General features: G+C 41.4%; 1 protein-coding gene across 8 annotated transcripts in view; it reads left to right on the forward strand.

The window, feature by feature from the left end:
- rbfox1 (RNA binding fox-1 homolog 1) overlaps nt 1-22,228 on the forward strand; it is a 139,628-nt gene that overhangs the window by 68,015 nt on the left and 49,385 nt on the right. For 5 of the 8 annotated variants that reach the window (XM_028412595.1, XM_028412596.1, XM_028412604.1 and 2 more), the window contains exon 1: nt 7,473-7,869. The exons of the other annotated variants lie outside the window; for them this stretch is intronic. In XM_028412595.1, coding sequence (XP_028268396.1) covers nt 7,774-7,869 — 96 coding nt within the window. In that variant the 5' untranslated portion in view covers nt 7,473-7,773. Of the gene's footprint in view, nt 1-7,472; nt 7,870-22,228 lie in introns of those variants that run through there. 8 annotated transcript variants of the gene reach the window in all.

Consider the following 22,228-nt stretch of genomic DNA (forward strand, 5'->3'; position numbering starts at 1 on the left):
AGCTTCACCACTTGAAACAAGCACAGAATTGTGATTATGTGATGAGCTGAGGCTACAAGGGAACCCGCAGGATCTCATTATGTTTTGCTGACATACATAAAAATGCACACATTCTCCTTGTGTCTTATGTAAATATGAATGAATAGTGCAGGATGGCACCTGTTTTTTTCTGCTGTTACCTCTGATGCTGTGTGAGGACAGAGGTCTGCTGGGACATCCCTGGTCAGTGTAAAGCTGAACTCAGCGCTGTCATGCTTTTAGGTTTTGTAGTAGTGCTTCCTGTTTTACTTTGAAAGGCCCCTCTTTCTTCATCCCTCCACCCTTAATGTTGTCAGATGTGTTTGGATTGTGTATAGTTGTTTATGAATCCTCCACCTCTGTGAGTTAGTTGAGCCTTTTGGACTTTCCAGCATTTATTTGTTCTGTTTCTTGGCGTTTTGTTGGCCTTTAACTATTCCCTGGACTCTAGTCTTGTTACATCAGCTTGCCTTTTTGTTGTTTCGAACCTCCCCCTGGTACCCTGCCTTTTGGTGCTCTTTTGAACTTTTCTTTTCAAAAACATAGACTGTAGAAGCCAAAAAACAAACAAGGCACAACATTTATTGGTTCAGTTCAAGTCCTAGAAAATAACCTATATAACATCTCATGCCTATATTCTGTATTCTGGAATTCCAGCATTCCATTTTATGTCCGACAACATAATTCTTTTATTTTATGCAATGAATCAAGGCTCTAAATACTTGCTTGTCCGTGTCCTGCATGTCAGCATCACTGTGTAAACTGGTCTCCAGTAGCTAAAGAAGCAAACTAAGATTATGTGAAAAATCCGACAGAAAGCAGATTGAAGAGTGAGGAAGAAAGGCGAGGTTTCTTCTGTCTCCTTTAGTCTCCACCCAGCTCTCGCAAATTAGATCATCAATTACTTCAGCCAGCTTAAATAACTGCCAATATTTACCCAATGCACACACAAGTGCACACAAACACACACACACATGAACACACCGCCGCTTAGCTCATTACACAGTGCTGTATTTATTTTGCGACAAGAGTGCTGCTCCTTTAGTCTGCTTTACAAAAAGAGGGCAGTCCTTCTTCCTGCTGCACCGTTGTTTAATTGAAGGAACAGACTCTTTCCCTCCTCTAATTACAAGCCGTCAGGCCGGCAGAGGAAAACCCTGAGATATGGCCACTTTCCCTCGGCACAGACAGCCAATTATGGGAGTAAATTGGAATAGCTGGGTTGAAATGTTTGCTGGCTCTGCACAGTGTGGAGACAGTTTTCAGGAAACTCAGCGTCCGACATTTTTTTTCTGCCATTTATTTTCGTTTTTTTCAAACTCAAACCTTTGTGTTGGGAACAGGATGTTCTGACTTGTTTAGAACTGTAAGATTATTTACTTAATAAAATGCTCTCCCACCAGCTAATGCCATTTGACTTGACATGCATGTCTTTGTGCTGCGGGAGGAAGCCGGAGCAGCCGGAGACAACCCACGCAGGCTGACAGGTGCAAAGCAAGGACCTTCTTTCTGAGAGGTGACAGAGGAAACACTTTGACCACTGACTGTTCTTAGCATCCCCAGTCCTTTATATGCCCTATTGTTATTAAGTGACATAAAAATGTTCATGCGGCACTATTAGAATAAGAAAAGTAAGGGGATCCGATGCTGACCTGTGAGGTTTTTCTCAGCGCCTGACCATTAGACATAATGGAATATTTTCAATCAAGTCTTTTAGATGCTGTTGGGTTGGTCAAATGTCATTTGACATGTGTCATTTAAGATAACAGCATCACCTATGTAGTTGGATATCAAGAATTTATCAAGACAACAAGCGTGCAGTGAGTTCACATTAGTAGCACTGAGTATTAAATAAGGAATGTAAAAGAAAGTTATGGTTATGGGTCAAGATTTCTGTATTATTAATTAGTGGGGTTGCTGCAAAATGTGAGTGTAGACTAACTCAAACTTTTTAATTGCACAATAAAGGCTTGTTAAAACTTTATCTAGCTCTCTCTCTTGCACCTCCTCCTTTGTTTTCTTCACCTTGGGACTTATTAGCTGACTGTTTGCCCCCCCAAGACATCATGCAGCGATAACCCATAGAAAGACTCAACACGCGCGCACACACACACACACACACACACACACACACACACACACACACACACACACACACACACACACACACACGCACACGCACACACACACACACACACACACACACACACACACACACACACACTCACGCACACACACACACACACACACACACACACACTCCAAGGTGTGCATATAGAACTTGCAAACATGTGTGTACTCACCCGCTAGTTCACAAAGAAACACACATCGCAATTTCCATCCATCACTGTCGGCTCCAACAGGGAAATAAGCTGTCAGAAACATGGTGCTTCAGAACTGATGGTGTGATTATACTTGAACTTCAGATGCAGATAGGAAGGGAGGAAGAAAAATGCACTGTATCACCACAGGTACCTCTTATGCTCTCAACCCTTTCTCTTTACATTTATATCACATTATAGAGTCTTTAAACTTGCATTGTAACGATGCATTACAGGTATTGGCCCTATGATCTTTTCCCGGTTGTCCACTGAACCTTGGATTGTGTGGATGCATGCATCCCTCCCTCCACTCAGAGACCGGTTCTGTTTTGACGGTTTGAAGCCCATCCTTACTAGAAATTTGATTGTAGTGTCCGGTAATGTCCGAGCTGTACAAAACACACACTCATAATTGTAGAAATCTAATTAACACAGGTGCTACCAAATTATTTTTCTCATGTTAGAGATGATTGACTTTGTTCTCGTGGCCGGTCTTACTCGAGCTTTACCAGCAAATCACACTGTCGGTTCAGGGTTCCCACGGCTGGGGTGATGAATACAATCATTCTGTTTTTCAGTTCAGTGAGTGTGACTAATAGGCTATACACCTCCAAAACAATCACCAGACAATAAAATTAAATAGTTAGATGGTCCAGGCTCCTCTGTGCTTTTTGGAGACGCACTGTGGCATATAGTATCATCATCAAGGATGCTTCCAGGCACCAAGACACACTGAACGAAGGTGACACATGAGAGACTGAAATCAAGGGAAAATGAATGACTGCAAAAATGTCAGGGACGAAAAGGTTGCTGGCAGTTTTACATAATATATTGATTATATAACTGAATAAGTCACTGACCCCAGGTAGAAAGAGCACTCAGATTATTACAGCACTGTCATGTTGTGTGTGTCTGTCTCTACATTTGGTAACGAAGACTTGTGAGCAAACACAGCTGAACATACACACAAGCACAGCGAGACACAAACACACAACAATGAATGAGACAATCCAGAACTGATTGAACAATGTACTTTGGCTTAATATGTGAACGATAATGAGATAATAATTAGGAACATCTGATGCAGGAGGTGAAAAAACACGGGGGACATCTGGTGGGCTGAGAAAGACAATTTGAGGAAAGACTCGTAGTTTTCTACGGGGACCCTTCTGAAGGTCCGGAGCTGGGGGTGCCATCTGAACATCCTAATTTAGTGGGAAAAGGAGAGAGAAAACAGTGGTGTAAACGTCTAATGAGAACTTCTTCAGTATTCAGCCATGGCAGCCACCTATTTAGTCCCAAAGATAAGGGCATATGGAGCTGGCTGGCTCAGAACCAGGAGGATGGTCAACTCTAAGAATTGGTGGGACCATTTGTAGTGGACGGAGCCAACCCTTAAATTCTTTATGATGAAACTTGAACACAGGGCCATCCAGCAGTTGTGGATGCTAAGGTATAACTGAAATCTTCAAATAAGACATTAAACTTAGTGAACCATTTGTTTTCAAATGCAGCTGACAAATGGCACACTCAACCAACAGCCACGGACATTACTCATACTCGGAAACTTGAAAGGTCCTTATTTCAAACTTCTTTTGACACAATGTTAACCACTTAAACCATGCATGGACTGATTAAACATCAGTGTCTAAGTGTTTGTGCCTTTAATAGGTCCACATCCTCATGACTTAAGGTTGTATTCACTCCCAAATACCAACTGTGCCCTGTGGACCTATCCACTCATTTACCACAAACATTGTTTTTTTTGCTTGTTCCCCTCTGATTTTCTCTGTTAGCAACAAATTACAGCTGATTTTAAGTTTTAATTATGTACCATAGCATTAGCACAACAGTTAAAATGACAAGAAAAACAGGATCTGATTATACATATTTATGTAGTTACGTTCCAATCGTAAATAGATGTTGACATTGCAGTATGGTACGACTGAAGGTGTTTGTGTAAAGCAGGAGCTCAGCCAGTTCCTCCATTCTTTAGGCTGGGGTAATGGTATGTGTATATGATGTTGATAGTAGCAAAATAAAGATGTGCCCAAAGGGTGGAGGCGAAAGAGAAAAAAAAATAGGAGAGCGTGTCTTTAGTCGAACGAATGGATAAAAGGCAGCTTCTCGCCTGCAGCCATTCAGTTGGCTTTATGTTCATCTCTTTTTTTCCCCTATTTCTCTCTCTCTCTCTCTCACACACACACACACACACACCCGTATATGATATGTGCTTAGAGCTATACTGATATTTTGTTGTGTTGTCCGGGCATTGGATCAGTTCACCTAAAGTTGTTTTTCTTTTTTTTTTCTGAGGTCCTACAATAAAATTAAGGCCATCTAACAGCCATTTCTCTTCCCTTCCCTTCCCATGCACTTCCTCAAGTGCAGCAGTTTGGTATCTTGGTGGCTCGCCATGAGCCACAGTGGGTGTAGTGGTGCAGGAGCGGATGTGATAATGCCAAGCGGCATACTGCAGTCCCAATGCCAAGTATGAGTGCATCTCATATGGTCCACTTGCTTGGAGCAGGTCGACAGCTCAGCACAATTTTACTCACCACCCACACTTGATTTGGTACACCTGTTCACCTAAAAGCAAATATCTAGACAATCGTGTGGTATAGGGTCTGGTAGAATAGAGTCTTTTTTAAAACATGATGAGAAAAAATCCCTGCTTGTTCATGTTGTTTACATCTGGAGCTGACTTACAGATCCAAATACAGCAGTCCTCACCCTCTCTGACAAAAACTGAAAGATCAAATAAAAGCTGTGAATTGTGGCTCCCTCCCCCTGGACATTGGTTACTTTGATGTCCTCCCATCACTGGATGATGTTCACAACAATGTGAGAAAAGCTGGTTGTTGTTGTCAGGGCCTCCTGTTGTATCATGAGTATTCCTCTGAATGCCTGGTAGAGAGGAGTGGATTAGAAAGCCCTTTTGATTTGATAACGTTGACAGCAATGCCAGTTGAATTGGAGGAGTCATTGATTGATATGGGCCTGTAGCAGAGATTCTTGGAGAAGCCACTGGCTGAATATTGGATATCAGAGCTGGGTGAATACCAAGAACTGAGTGACAAGACATTGGAAAAAAAGCTTCTCCCATTCACATCAGTCTTGTCTCTGTGAGACCTTTCAGAGCTGCTACAAAAAATGTATATAGATCCTGGCTTCAGGCCCTCTTCTCAGCTGCAAACTGTTAAACGCTTTAGATTAAGTGAAAATGTACATTGTTGGCGCCTTATGTTTTATTAAAATACAATAAAACAATAGAAGAATAGACAGTAGACAGTGAATGACTGTAGTCTAATCAGGCATGAATAACTGACTCAAGGTGTGTTCTGGAGAGGATCTTGATAGTCTGCGAATTGCAATGTCCAAGGTACCACAGAGAGGAAGACTTGGTGCTGATAAACAAATCAATACAATATTGTTACTGTTTCAAAGGTTTAATTTGGCTGATTAGCATTATATTGGAAGCACAATATAATGCCTTCATTGTCCAAAAGCTTAACAAGATACAGTCTCCTCTTGGTGTGTGTATTTGAACAGAAACTCCAAATTTGAAAAGATTTGAAATACCCAAACTGTCAGTGCATTATAACAGAATGAGTCCCTTGTTGAGAGGGAATGAAAGCCGCTAATGTGATTGGCCAAAATAGCCACAGCCTCACGCGTCCAAATATGAAGAGTGTTTTCTGGCGATGATATCACCAAAAGTGTGTTTGGCACGTCCCTGGCACGTTGGGCAGGCTGCATTTGACTGCAATCTTCACTGCAGCCCTGGCTTCATCAAAATAGAGCCATTACATTGTTGTCTACACAAGAGGCATTCAGGGACAGTATTTAGCCGTAGGTCACCCACATTTAAAAAGCTTTCTAAGCCCAATACACGATGGCTGCAGTTACGCATGTTAAACACACAGATAGAATTGAAGCATAAAAATGAGGCAGCTACATATAAAATGAGAGCATTTTGCAGCCAGTGTGATCAGATCAGATAAGAAAAAAAAGAAATGGAAACATCTCTTTGTCCAGACGATTGAAAAATCCTAAAATTCAGGTTTGGCCTTAGTTTGAGCTGAAAAATCAAACAATCAAGAAGTGCTACGTCTAAAAAGAGTCCTGCTAAAGCTTCTACCACATCACCGTGCTCATTCTACACACAGCTTTACAGACGGATGTCCTAGCTTTCCATTGTCACATTTCTGTGTGTGGTTGGACTGAAACTGATTGTTGACTGTAGTTCTTCTGATTCATACCAACATTTCAACCAATCAGCTTTCATCCTGTACTCGGCGTGGTTTAACATGTCATTGTATTTCTGGAGCTTTATGGAGAGATGAGGTACTGCTGCTTGTCATTGGACTATTATAGCTGTTTATATTTATTATATTTCAGTCAATAAATTGCAATATTTAATATGATGTTAGAAAAAGTTGCATGTATATTGAGCCACATCATCGACTTGCTTACTATCATGGTAAATCAAACTGCCAATTTGGGAGCACTGGTAGCAATAGCTAATTAATTCACTGATTAATTAATGATTTTTTTTATTATATGTTGTGAAGACTGAGCATGTTTCATTTTTAGTACCAGCAATAACAGTATTTATCTAAAATGTAGAGACGCTTGTCTGTATTTGGGTATTTTGCATGACTCAAAAAGTTTTGCGTGCAAATCATGGCACTTCAGAGAGAGGGAGAGAGAGAGAGGGAGAGAGAGAGAGGCTTGTACTGCGGCTGCAGTCAGCATCCTTGATCGCCTCCAGTAACACATGTCAGAGAACTTCAATTCATCAAGAGAATGAGAGAGAGAGAGAGAGAGAGGGAGAGAGAGATCAGCATTTTTTGCAAGAAAATGCACACACACAGCTAGATTCGTTCTCTTTCTGTCTTTCTCCCTCTCTTTCTCTTTTTTTACACACACACACACACACACACACACACACTGAGAGAGAGACAATTTTATGCCTCCCTCACGCTCCAGCGATCGCAGTCACACTGCTGGCTTGCCTCCACACACACACACACACACACATACATACATACATACTGAGTCAGACTCACACTGATTCTCTCTCACACACACACACACTCTGAGTCACACACACTGCAGCAGAGCGCTCTCTCTCTCGCTCTCTCTCTCTCTCTCTCTCTCTGTGCCGGTGCTCGTCCCTCCTTCTTGCGAGCAGAAAACACTCGGATCTTCATCGTACGGGACCGGCTGCTTCTACCTTTGAAGCTCCATCTCTTTGCTCACTCTCTGCCTAGCACTCTTTCTTTTTTCTTTATTTCTCTCTGTCTCTCTCGGTCTCACTCTTTCTCTCTCTCTCTCCTCCTCATCCTGCTGCTCTCTCTACCTCGGCGTTCAGACCAGGGTTGTGTGTAGTCAGGGTTGAGGGGGTTTGTTGTCAGTTAGAAGAGGGAACATGCAGCATCCCGGAGGAACATGCGTGGCGTTACCCAACGTGGATGCCTGTCCTCAGCTGTCCTGCGCAGCCCTCACCTTCATGTATTTACAGCAGGTGAGTGTGTGTGTGTGTGTCTACATGAATTTACATCCTGTGTACATTCTGTTATCAGCCGTTGGACATGGGAAGTGGAGTGGAACCGAATAACTGCCTGCTCACACTTACAGGGAAATGTAAGATAAACTGTGTGTGTGTGTGTCCTGTGTCTGTAAATGCGTAGTGTTTGAAAAGCATCAGTTCTGTTGTGTACTGTACATTTGATACTGGAGCTCTCTCCTCCACTTCTTTGAAGAAGCAGGGGGACTTTCAAGTGATGTTGACATCAGTGAGTTGGCTCAGAAAGATCCTGCTTAATACAGTTTGTTTATGTTTATGTAGAAAATAGGAAGTTTAGACTGAGACAGCGTCTCTGATATAAAGTTTGGAAAACGAAAATATTCCCTGCAGACAATAACAACCTGTTTGTTTTGGGTGGAAGTTTAGGTCGTCTGGTTCTCTGTGAGATTTGTTTGTATTGATTAGTTTAAGATAATGCTAATTTATTGAGCTAATCTGGGAGGAGATACCATAGAAAACACGTTTTATGCAATTTTCCCATTGGGACAAATAAATATATCTCATATTTAAAAGCTTGAGAAGCATAGTGTTTAAATTGCAGAGGTGTTTGGTTAAGGGTGTGTGTGTTGAATTATTATTATTATTATTTTAGTAAATTGAACACACAAACTTTATACATATTTTTTCCATTGAAGGCCGGAAACAAGGCCTAACAGAATCCTGATATCACATTTATTTTTTCTGTTTTTTTTTTTTTGTCGTTTTGCTTTTTAAGTCTAGCTAGAAAATGGATGAGATTCTGGTATTTCACATTTAAATACAGAAATGAGTTTATTTCATTTTCACCTTTCTGTTCCACACAGAATACCTATTTAATTATTTTCAAAAGAAAGAACACGAGCAGGGAAAATGATGCCCTTTGCTTTTAACTTACGTTTTGGTATTTGTGATTATTATAAAAAAAAAGAACAGAGAAACATGGAATCCATTTTTGTTTTGATTTTGGCAGCCATGAAGTCCCATGCTGTCAATTTGTAAAAAAAAAAAAAAAAACATTACAGAGAGACCATACCATAGTGTGTATGGTTGGATGTTTTTTTCTAGTCACTGCAGCCTAATGAGCGTATATAAAGCTTTCTGTTGTGACTGACTCACTTGTGCATGGAGGTCTTTGTGTGGATTAGATTTCCTATTGTGTGCATGTGTGAATCTTGGGTGTTTTGTTTGTATTTACAACATGAATCGTGTCCTATAATACCTCAGCATGTATTCAAATGTTCTTTGAATGCATTCATGATATTCATGAAAAATATGGCATAGAAAGGGCATCTGATTCTCTGATGTTAGTAAACAGGAAGCAGCACACGCTGCTCTGACTAAGGCTCCAGTTCTGTACCAGGCTGTGTTCTTACATGTTGTATGGCTGTCTGGTCCTGCTGTGTTAGGCCTCAGACAGGCAGCGCTGGTTGATTGGTTGGACATTTGGATCATTATTCACAGTTCTAATGAGAAAATCTTATCCTTTGTTTTTACAATTGAGTTTTGATTTTTAATCATAAGAGCTATGCCACCTGCTACCATGTGTGTGTTTGGGTATAGGTGTTATTATTGCAAGTTTAAAGAAAGGATTCACTGTCTGCATCCCTCCACGCTGTCCATCCTGCTCACCTAGCATTAGCTTCACCACAAATACCTGAACGTTGTCTGTCTGTCTGTCAGACATGCACACAACACACAGTGTATACAGTTTATATATGATCAGCACAGTTTAATTAAGGCATTTATCAGCTGTATTTGGCCCAACCACCATGTCGTTCTGGTGCATAAAAGATTATATTCTGCTCTTAAATTTGTATTTATTTATTTTTTTAGGTTTATGCACTGTGGATTTCAGAGTGTGATTTGATTTTTGTCATTCCCTCACTCACATTGTTCTCTGATCCTTTTTTTTTCCTCCCACCAGAGGTCCTCAGTGTTTCTCCCTGTGCTCAGTCAGTGTGTCTGACTCACCTGCTCCCAGTTTCCCCTCACCTGTGTCCAGCCCCTCACTGTACACACTGTACTACATCCAGCCCTCCGCTGCTCAGAAGTCCTCTGTGATGCTGCAGTGGTTAGTTTCAAAGCTCTTGCTCTTACGTTGGCCTCGGCCTCAGCCTGCTCTCAGTCTTCTGTTTGCAGTGCTCGTTTTTTGTTATCTTGCAGCAGCTTACTGGGAGTAACGATGACTTTTTGTTTTGTTCCTCCAACCCCCCCAAAGCACTGGAGTAGAAACAATAACCCTATTTTTTAAATAAGTGCCAGACGTTAAGATTAAACCCGAATAGAGTCGTGTAAATATTAAAGAGCAGAGCAGCCCTGTTCCTGATGATTGCCTTCAGATCAACAGGAAGTTGGTGAAGGAATTATTGTGATGTCAGCGGTATCAAGTCTCCTTAGGCTACGTCTGATTATTGCCCTGCGGCCCTTACATACCTTTTTATGAAAACATCAAATCTCAAGTTTTCACACACCCTGCGTGACACATTAGACCCCTTACCTCGTCATTTGCCTAGAGGGCAAAGAAAGGAGTGAAGGACTCTACAGATAACATGTTAAATATTATACTGAGGCACCTAGTGAGAAAAAAGACCCATGTAAATCCTTTAATTCAGACTCATGTTTGAATCCTAACATGACTTTAAGCACCGTTTGTTGGCTCCTTAAGCAACACATGTCATAAGGTCTGGGGTTATTAGAACCCTGCGCTTTCACCACTTTTATTTGTTTAATCCAAATGAGTGTCAGGCTAATAATGTGCTTAAGTATGTCGATTTTTGTTAAGGGTGTGGAGCAAGATCATGGCTCAGCCCTTGATGAGGTTGTTTTAACCAGTCCTGCCTCCAAATGACCAAGTAAATGTTTATTGACGTTCAGTGGACACCACCTTCACCCTGTCCCTGCACCGCTCCTGATTAGTCAGGAGCAGCAGCGTAGCGACACAAGTATTTAGGCACTTTTCTAATTGAGAGACTTAATTTAAGGGCAAACACCAGATGCTGTGGTGCATATTGTAAGGAAGTATGGTTGATCAACAGCGAGTTGAATGAAGTTGCAAAGTTCTTTGTAGCTTAAGTGCATAGGTGTGTTTTACACTGACAACAGGAAGTTGTATATACTATACAGAGTTGTTCACGGTGCTTTTCTGATCGGGCTCGGCCACATCAAACATCATAAATAAGTTGTGACAAAGGGGAATTTTAAGCTTGCTTATACTATAAAATGAAATGCAGTGTATGTTCTAGCTGCTATAACAGTTGCTCCCACCTTGCAATGGATTATTAAACTTGTTTATTCCATTTGCACAGTGTTTGCAGTCAGAATGGATGGAGTTTGTGAGCATCGTTGTGTTTTTATGACCCAGCTTTTTTGATCACATCGGCATCACGGGCCTGTGTCTGGAAAAAAAACAGAGAAAGAGAGAGAGAGACAAACAGAAAATATAAGAAATGAGAGTGTGACTGAGCAAAAGCCTGAAGCAGGAATATTTTAACTGCGCTCCGGGATGAAAGAGCTAAATGACGAGCAGAGAAAATGGCTTCTGCAATCTGACAATTTGTCATTAAGCAACTTTACTCCATTAGTCTCATTCCTTTATCCTTTCATCCCTCTCTACATGCCGTGTGTGTGTGTGTGTGTGTGTGTGTGTGTGTTTGTGTGAGAGAGAGGTGTTGTTTTCCTATTGCAATGTTCAAGTATTTCAGATTGTGCTAATGTGTTGGGATGTTATGCCAGAGCATTGTGTGTGTGTGAGAGAGTGCGTGTGCATGTGAGAGAGAGAGAGAGAGAGAGAGAGAGAGAGAGAGAGAGCCTTGCCTACATTGGGAATCTGGGTCTTTGAAGCTATATATAGTCGAGCCGTGTAAGACATTTTGAATACATCTGAAGGCCTTTGGGGATTCTGTGTGTGTGTGTGTGTTTTCAGACATCATTGCACATTAATTTATTTTTTGATGTACACATGTGATTTCTCTATTTAACACATGCATTACATGTTTTTATCATTTTCTTTCCAAAGAGCTCAATAGTCTGTTATGATCATGTGAAGGAGTGAACTCATTATCCTCACACACGCAGTCGGTCTTTAATGTACATGCACACGCTCTGCTCTCTCGCTCATATATTAATGTTACATGATCTCCGCCAACAGCGGGGACACGGGAGTCACGGCTTTGTATTGCAGCTGTTATTGTTACGTTTTATTTTTTGAAGCAGTTGCTCAAAGCTATAGATACTGTGTGTGTACACTAGCATATGTTAGTTTGGAAGCTTCTCTATGTAGAAAAACTGCATGGACGATGGACAACATGTAGTTCATACAAACTCCGCCAAGCGGCTGCAGAACTGATTGACAAAGATAATCACTTCATATATAATAATATGATTAACAGAATGACTACAGAGGATTGCTAAAAGTAATTGACCGAGATAAAGAATGGTGTTTTTTTAACAGTATGGCTGCTTTTAAATCTGGTTTTATTGTTATAAACATTATAAAATCAATCTTGACTTAGCTAAATGTTTCCAATCAGGAGTTTTATGTGAAAGAACAGCAATGTGTTCTCTTACAGGATAATATTATAAATGTGTCCAGCAGAGATAAGGGTACATAGTGCTCTCTCTCTCTCTCTCTCTCTCTCTCTCTCTCTCTTTCTTTTGTCATTTGTGATTGACTCTCTCTCTCTCTCTCTTACCTAGGATTCCTCCTCTCCCTTTCTTCTGCTCCCCCCCCCACTTCTGCATCTGTCCCTCAGACTCAGGCTACTAGCTTCACCATAGCTAATGTTATTTAGCTCTTCTGTTAAGGTCCCCTTTTTTCTCTTCTTACCAGATTCGCACAAATATGATACTCTTGAGAAGCTATTTTGGGACAGTGGTAGCCTAAAGGCTAGAGAAGTGATGGTGGGGTCGCGGATTCAATCCGTGGACCAGCAGGATGGAAGAGTGGAGGAAGAACTTTCCCCTGGCTTTATCAGAACAACTGTGGTGCCCTTAAGCAAGGCAGCTGTTCCAGTTGAGCTTTACATTGGCCATAAAGGTGTAAAGGAAATGTACTAAAAATAGGTGTTGGTTTCACTGAGCTTGGTTGCTTGGTCAAAAATAAAACACAATGTTTATGTCGCAGAAGGAGGAGGCGGGAGACAGGTTTACTGTGAACTTGCAGGCAGACCCCACCCACATGTGCTGTGCATTGCAGATGTAACTCTGTTGTGGATCGCATGGTTTGTCACGTGTCACGGTCGCTCTGTCAGTTCTAGAGGCTGGTGCTCCAGTTGATGCTGTGATAGAGGAGCGATGTATCCCCGCCGTGTCCCCTATCTGTCTTGCTCTGCTGAACTCGCCAGCATCTCCTCCTCTGGTCCAAAGCGATACTGTGGTTGTTGTGCAGGAAGTGTATTCGTCCTTGCTTTGGTGCTCATTCACACAACTCTCACTGTGTGATGTTTTCCTGCCTACCTGCAGAGATACTGCTTCATTCAGTTTAACAAATGGCAACTAAATGTATACATATTTATATTATGTACATCTTATATTGAGTCTGCTGGATCACCAGACCAGGAAGCATCTAGAGATCACTGATAACCACAGTTTGTCAAAATGAATAAGAACTAATGAGGCCCTAGAAATGACTTTGATTAGGATTCACTGGGCCTGATGTGTCAGAGGACCCGTTTGGTTCTATAAGAACAGACCTGGGTGATTACATAATTCTGAGGCCTCGTTTTATAGAGAAGAGTCAAGGTTAAATCCTGTACTTCATGGTGCATTTTTCAAATAAAATTACTACTCGCTATGACTAATTAATGTGTGCACTATCCAGAGAGAATAGAGGAGGGTGCACGGCTAATTTCTGCTCCAGCTTCATTAGGTCTTAGTTGAGGCACCTTTGAATAGTGTCGGGTGGATTTATTCCAGGAAGCTTTTTTAAGGTCTCTGTGTTTCCTTGTTGTGCGTTCTTACACTGTTTTTTTGTAGTAGTAGTTTCATGTAGCATTCTTCTACTGAAGGGCTTTTCTTTCGATGTGTTTTTCTGTTCAACAACAGAATGCCAGGCAGTTCAGGAACAAGTGGCTTTTCAACCAGTCTCTTCACCGCAAATGGGCTGTGTGTGCTTTTCACAGAGCTGCGTGTTGTTGTACGGGAAAGTGAGCCCTTGTTGAGAATCAGCACTTGTTCAAAGAGCAGATTAAAAGTACTATCGTCAGACCGGTGGAGAGACAAAGCGAGAGCGCCAGGAAAAAGACAGGGAGATAGTGTCTGTTGCAATTTGAAACACAAATGGAAAAACACTTTTTTTTCCTTCGAGGATTTTTTTGATCTGAATTCCAAGGACTGGTATGTTAGTGAGAAAATACATATAAGGATGCTATAGAAGCTGTTTATGGATGCATGATGTTTTTGACTACTGAGAATTGCCTTTGAAGAGGGTTTCCTTCTTGTATTTCTTGTTTTAAATACAAAACTAAATAACGAGCTTTTTCATATACGTTCTGTGAGGACAAATATGTATTTAGCAGTTATTTTAAAATATTTAATTTAGCTCATGATTAGATTTTTTTTATTCATTTCATCACATAAGAATGTGTGTGTGTGTCACTGATATGGCTGAATGAGTGTTTATGTCCTGCACTAAGGTGCTGTGTCATTTGCTGTTCATTGCACATGGTCATTTCTTCTCTCTCTCTCTCTCTCTCTTTCTCTCTCTCTCTCTTTCTCTCTCTCTCTCTGTCTCTCACACACACATACACAATTCATGTAACGACACGGCGGCGCTGCACGGATGAATGGAGTGGGAGATGGAAAGAAAGAGAGCGGGGGACGAGAGAGCAATGAAAGGAAAGGATGAAGAAAGCGGATTAGAAAAGAGAGAAAATAAAGAACTAGGCCAAAGGCAACTAACTTCAGTCTTTTCTGCTCAGAAATACATTTCTGGAAGCTCTTTAGGGAAAAAAAGGCAGGTAGACAGCTGAGGAGCCGCAGCACTGCTGGAACATACAGTGGAGGTTTGCTTCCTGTTGGATGCTGCTGTCATGAGACTCTTCATATGACAAATCACAGTGTTTATAATTAACTACACACATTTCTATATTGAGTTTACTCTGACAAAGCTCTTTACCCTGTTCTCGTTCCCTAAAATCAGCACAACAGTTCATCTTATATCCAAAATGTCTTTACTTTATACATAGGTGCATAAACACAATGCGGTGGCACCAGCTGCTGCCATCTTGGCAGTCCATGAACTCCTAGCTCAAAAAAAAAAAAAAAATGGAACATACAGTATGTACAGCTGGGGCTAAAGCTAGCTACAACTTAAACATATTTACATGTTTGTAATTTTAAATTTATCATTAGTTAAACATGTCTATTTGGGTTTCAAAGCAATGGAAGTCTGAGAGATTTACCATGGCCTTGGAGACACCCTCAAGTGGACATTTGAGGCACTGCAGTTTCACCTCCCAGCCCCTGAGGTTACTAGGGGCTACTAGGTCGGAAGCAGCTCTTGTCACTCCAGGAAAAGTTAGCCACTCCATACACAATGACCCAAAATCACAATGACAACTGGATGCATTACTGGAGGCACATAGACTACGTCCTCCCACTGTACACAAGTGAAGTGGTAAAATATGTTGGAAATGGACACTGCTGTCTCACAATGATGATGCAACTGGCAGGCAAAGTCAGAGTTGATCTAATAGTTGTGTAGCAAACTCAGCTACTTTTCCCCCCCATCACAATATGTTGGCCTCAAATGAACACTCACTGTTTCCATTTTTATTTCAGCTACAGTCTCCCTCAACATCTGTTACAAGTATGTTATTGTGTGTTTTCAGTGTCTGTGTGTGTACTCAGCTGTATTATTTTTGGTTGAATGCCTAAAATGCAGCTACCTGCATTTATAAAATATGATGCCTGCACAGCCCCAACCCCCCCTCCTCTGGGGGTTTTTATATTATGTGGGTCAGAGTTAAAAAAGCATATGCACCAGCACACACACACAGACACACACACACACGCATTGCGTGACATGCCCCTTTTTTGCATGCCTCAATTTGACTTGTTTTTATGATTCCAAACATCTGTGTGTGTGTGTTTATGTGTGTCTGCGTTTGTGTGTGTGTGTAAATTACGTTCCTCCCATCTCTATCTCTGTTTTTATACATTTTATTTGTGTGTACTTCCTGTCTGTGTCGAGCTAGGCAAAGCACATCCTGACTCCCATTTTTGTGCTGAACACACAGACATGAGTCTGATATCCATCTGAACATCTCACTCTTGGCTGGAATAAACACACCACCTAAAAAGTCCAACTGTTCCTTTAAAGATAAGAGTTTTGTATTGAGACTTTCTAAGACGTACATCAATAGTAAACTCTCCCACTTTTTTTTCTATCACACATGCAGTGTAAAAGTCTGTCTCAGACACACACACACACACACACACACATCTTCAGATATAATTACTCTCTCTCTCTCACTCACAAACACACACTCACACAAACACACAGTGACACATGTTCTACCATAAACTAATTTCTCTCACACACTTCCAATATAATTACCTCTCTCTCTCGCTCACACACAGCTGCTTTTATGCTCTCCCTGACCTTATTATCTTGTTTCTTGCTGCAGAAAAGGATTTTGCTTTAAAATCAGGGAGGGGGGGGGGTCCACCCAGAGAGGGGTAAAGAACAACAGCAGGTGGTGTCCTCCATAATCACGAAAGACAAGAAAAGACTAAAACCAGCAATTTGTTGCCATGTTTTCCGTACATCTCAGCTCTGAGTTCATTGTTTCTCACTGAAGGCGTAAATCTTTAAAATCCAGTAACAAATACAGAGAGAGAGAGACGCTTGCTAAGCTCATGCACTGAATTTTAAAATGATTTTGCATACACATCTGATGTTTAGTTGTGTGTTTACTACAGCTAGAGATGTAAATGAGCACTTTAAACTTGATTTTCATGCACACTTTTTGCACAACCACCTGTGTTTAATGTGGTGTAACATAATGTCTGCTCTGTATGTTCGACATTTTGCCTTAACAGATGCTCATCTTGTGTTGTAAAGTAGAGGAGTTACCGGCAGCACAGGAGGAAAGCCCTCCATACTTTTAGGTTTGTGATTTGGGCATATGTATGCTGAAATGTTATCATGTTATCAGACATTTATGGGAAATTTTGTAATAAAATATATATAAAATAAAATAAAAAAAAATAACACAAGCTTCAGAAATGGCCACAAATGTGAAAATCTGATGGAAGTAGACACTCGTGGCTTAGATTCCCTCATGGCGTTCTGACAGATGAGAATTGGGCGGACGCGCAAATAAACAACTCAAAAACATAATGCCTCTGGCCAGTTGTTTTTTTTTTTTGCCAGCCCATAATAATCAAACCAACCTGATTTGATGTGTGCATATGTGGAAATCAAAGGAGTCACACCAGGTTCAAACTGCATAATATAAGCCTGAAAAAATGTGGGGTGATGGGTATGGCAATTTTTTGCGGTTTGTAGCATATTAAACGACACACCAATACAAATACTGGCCTCTCTCTCTCTCTCTCTATCACAATATTGATCACACACAGCTGTAAACTCGTCTGAACATTTAAAGACATTTGTACATACTGACAGGTGTGACACAAGTTGTGTACTGACAAAATATCAGACAAATACATATCCTGAAGCCAGCACTACCGTACCCACAGACTGTGTACTGTATGCTTCCACCTTGAAAGCCACTGCTTCATAGTGTTTAAGAAGCATTTACTCTGGTGCTGTTTGGGTAACAGCTCCTTTCTTTCGTGTTGCTGTGGTGCTGAACGGACAGCTCCCGTGTCTTGAACCCATATGCTCCTTCTCCTTCGCTGCAGTGTTCATTACTGCTGACATTGAAGTGTCTTTATCACTGAAGACAAAACCAAAACAGTTTAATAACTGTTCAATATCTGTAAATCCCCCCTTTCTCTCATTCCCTCTGTTTAAACCGTGCTTTATACTTTGTTGCTAGTTTCTGCACTTGCCTTTGCCGCAGTGTACCGTCTGCAGTGATAAATCAGGTGCGCTGCTTGTTTGTATAAATTTCCATCCCGTCCTCCTGGTTTTGGGACTCTAAATAGAAGTAATAATAATTCCTGCAAACAGAGCTGGACATAACTAATAAAGGCCTAAAGTTGCATAAAGAAGGTTGCAGTGGAGGGACAATGAGGTGTACGGTGAGTTATGATTGACGAAGTGGACAATAACAGAAACTAGAGGCCGCAATGAGAACACTATCACCTCATTGTTATTGCCACGTATTCTACCCTCCTCATTCCTCTCTAAAGAAACATGTCAGGACACATTTTTGGGGTCTGTTATATGATTGTACTTGTGTGTGTGTGTTCGTGATAATGTTGGAAATTAGTATTCAACCGATTTTACATGTGAGGTTCTCAAGTAGTGACACTTCTGCACATGGGATTTGCGGAAAATAAAAATAAATAAATAAATAAAATACAGAACATCACCAAACTTCTACTTTTGTACCACCTGCTATTGAAAGAGAAAAATGCATAAAGGTAGTCAAAAGAAAGAAAGACAGACAGAGAGAGAGAGCGGAGGAGTTGGGTAGAGATGAAGAAAAGAGGGGTGGGGGAGAGCCGTAGACTCCACAACCTCATTATGTCTGTTGGCATTTTAACTCCTTTTGATGATTTAGTAAGGAGAGGGGGAGAAGAGGGGGGGGGGGGGAGGAGGAGAGGAGGGGGAGGAGGAGGAGATGTGTTCTCCCTTCTCTGTCCATGACACCATTTCAATCCTCCGCTCACACATCCCTCGCCCTGCTCTCCCCACGACGGAGAAGAGAGAGAGAGAGGGAGAGAAGAAAGAGAAGTGAGTGTCTTTAATTTAGAGGGATCCCGAATGCGTGAAATCCTTTATGCTATCTGGGTCACAGTGTGCCTTACAGGCTGAAGAAACACACACACACACACACACACACACACACACACACACTGCGAAGTGCCAGCCTGCTGGTTTGTTCGTTCATTCGTTTTGTGTTTCTGTCTGTTACGTGTGGCGCTGTGGGGGTTATGGTACGTATTGTGTAGGTATTGTAGTCAGACTGCAGGCTGTATGGCACAAGTCAAAGCAAAGTGTTGAAGCAAGTCATCAGTGTCACCCCCCCCCTAACATCCAGTCTCACCTCTAAGTAGCTTTAAGGTTACAAATAGCGCCTTATTCCACACTGTCTGACAGTATATTCTACACCGCATAGCCAAAAGCATGCAAATGCCCGGAGAAAGTACGCAGACGCCCGCACACCACTGTGCGCCCACGCTTGGTGAACTTGTCATCTCAGCACCACAAGCTTTTTCTGCTGCTGTTACAGTCTCCACTCAGCTGGTTTCAGACTTTCTACAAGGGTTTTTTTTTCCTATTTCCAAACTTTATATGGGGAAGTCCTTTTCTCAAAATAAAAGCTTAAAAAAGGAGGTTGAATTCAAAAGAACCTATAAAGGCACTTTTTATTGCTGCCCTGCATGGCGTTGTGTTACCACCATGGTAATGTGAGCCCTCACGCAGAATATTTAAAACATTTTTCATCTACATCATGTACTATCCTAGTCGTGTATCAATCTAATCATTGAGGAAGAAATGCTAATAATGAGCAGCTGTTAAATTTCATGGCTGCATCGTACTGTGTGAGTCTAGATCTCGCAGATGCTGTGGTACAGAGGAAGTGTCTCTACTACCACATACTCACACATAGTGGAACATTGGATTCTCATACTAACAGTATGACTATATATATACTACTATATACTAACGGTAAAACAACAAACAAAATGTGCAAAATACTGAGTAGAAAACAGGCTTGTAAAACGCTATCAGAGTGAAAGACGTTCAGACCTTATAGCTGAAAGTCCAGTTCATCAAACAGTAAAGCAGCATTACATGAGGTGACCACAACCACAAACATAATCAGATCAGTGAGGGTGGGGATGACCACTCTGGTGCCTGTCTGAGTGTATGTGTGTGTGTGTGAGAGAGAGAGAGAGAGAGAGAGGAGGGCAGAGAAAAAGAGAGAGCCTGACTAATTCAATTTTCTTTCCATTAGTGGAGATCTAAGGTTTTTTTCTTACCCCCCCCAACCTTCTTTCTCTCCCTCTTCCCCAGCGCTGAGGGTATCTAAGACATTACTAAGTAATGTGTTACAGCAACCACAAGAGAAAATCTGGCATTTTAATGGGAATTTCTATTTCAATGCAATCTAAGTTCAGTTACAGCCCATAAAATGAACTCCTACAACTACAGTTCTATGAATTCGGGATGACTTTGAAAATAACTGGATTCCTCCCATCTCTGTTCAGGAAAATTTAAAAGAGAGTGAACATGATGTTGCCTTCAGGTCTTCAGGGGCATCGACTAAAAGGTTTGAATACATTTCCAGGACGAATGCTTGCCTGTCGCAGAATGGCGTTACCACATGTGTGTGTAATCTGACGGGGGCAGCTTGTCTTCATGAAGTGGTTACATTTTGAAGGTGATTGAAAGTTTATATGGCTATGCACTCTCCTACAGAGTCATGTTAGCAAATAGATGGGGCAAGGCTTGTCACTGCAGTAGCCAAAGAAAAATGGTGGATGGGATGTTAACGGCACAATCTCCCCCCTTCATCAGTCCACTGGCAGATACCAATATACTGTGCAGCATGTCAATATGTCACTAATACATGAGGATACATTAGACAGTGATGGTTTCAAATCTGAGTAATAATGACACCTTTATTATGATTAGCAACACGAACCGGTCTCTTGTTCTACGACTTACTCCATCATGAAAGGCTGCACAAACATCCATCTGTGCAGAGGCAATTATCAGATCCAATCAGAGTATAGTACAGAATTGGTTCAGCTCTGTTGTGTTGACTTGGGAAAGAACCATCGCTCCGCTTCAGAATTGTATTTTAAAGCTCAGCCTGACCTTTGACCTCGCTGTGAAGAAAGAGGAAGAAAAAATCAATGCAGCATCACATCATTTCTTGATATTATTTAAAGGAATTCAGAGCTCTGAAGCGTACTTTCAATTGAATTCCGTTCTCCTACAATCGATCAGCACGCAGAGTTTCACTCATCCCTCCGCACGCACGCACACACACACTAGCACAGCACGGGGTGCATGTGGATTGTGCACGTTGGGTGACACTCGATACTCGACATTCAGTGATGGAAGAGCACTTAAAGCAATAATTGGAAATGTTCTTAGAGACAGAGCAGAGCAGTTTTAATGTGATTTGAGGATACAGCGTGTGCATGGAGGGGGGGTGCCAGTGTGTGTGTGTGTGTGCGTGTGTGTGTGCGTGCGTGTGTGTGCATGCAGCTCCATACAAGAGAGACAGCATGACATCTATAGAGTGAGCTGATACACTTACACACACACTGGGGGAAATCACAGAGACGGATGACCCTCGTGGGTGTATTGACATCTCTCACGGCTGAACAAATGGCGCAGTTGAGTTGCGTTCACTGACATCGATCTGAAAACTGTTTAACATTCCTTCTGTGGTCTCACCTAAGTTAGCCATAGAGCACAGGGATATCATTTCTCTCCCTCTCGCTCTGTCTCACACACACACGCACACACTGAGGTCTAGTACATTTTGACAGTGTAGTGCTGCTGCTGGGCCTGATGATTGTGTTGACAGTGTCTTTATGATGATGATAGCAAAGAGAGCAGATTTAGTCGTTATGTTTAAGTTGATGATGATGATGCTAATGTTGCAATGATCATGATAATCTCTTTGTAGGTGTTTCTGATTAGGAAATCTATCACACAGGGGTACTGCTACACACACACACACACACATTTATTTTGAGTCAGCCCCACATGCGCCGTCCTGCTGCAGCATTACTGTGTGTGGATTAATCCATCACTGAAAATAGTCCCCCAACAAATACATTATGTTTGACTAACACTGGCTAAAGCCCACAGTGACCATCTGCTTGAAAAATTAGGACGTTTTTTCTTTAATGAAACTATATATTTATAAGATTTATATATTGTGTAAGAACTGTGGGCGTATAGCTCAGAGGTGTATGCAAAGTATAAAATATTACGAGACAGATAATACATCAGCTTTGGTCCTTTACAGCAGTTTTGTTGTTGTTGTTTGTTTTTTTTATATCTCTCAAGATTTTTGTGAAAACTTTGAAAACAGGCAGAAACAGAGACTGTTTCAACTTCATAATTAGCCTTACCCCTGACCCTGTTGTAAAGGAAAACAGCTTCAGCTTTGATCATCACTGACTAATTATCACTGATAATGAATTTTAGGTG

The sequence above is a fragment of the Parambassis ranga genome, chromosome 8 (assembly GCF_900634625.1).
Source record: "Parambassis ranga chromosome 8, fParRan2.1, whole genome shotgun sequence".
NCBI classification, from domain to species: Eukaryota; Metazoa; Chordata; class Actinopteri; family Ambassidae; genus Parambassis; species Parambassis ranga.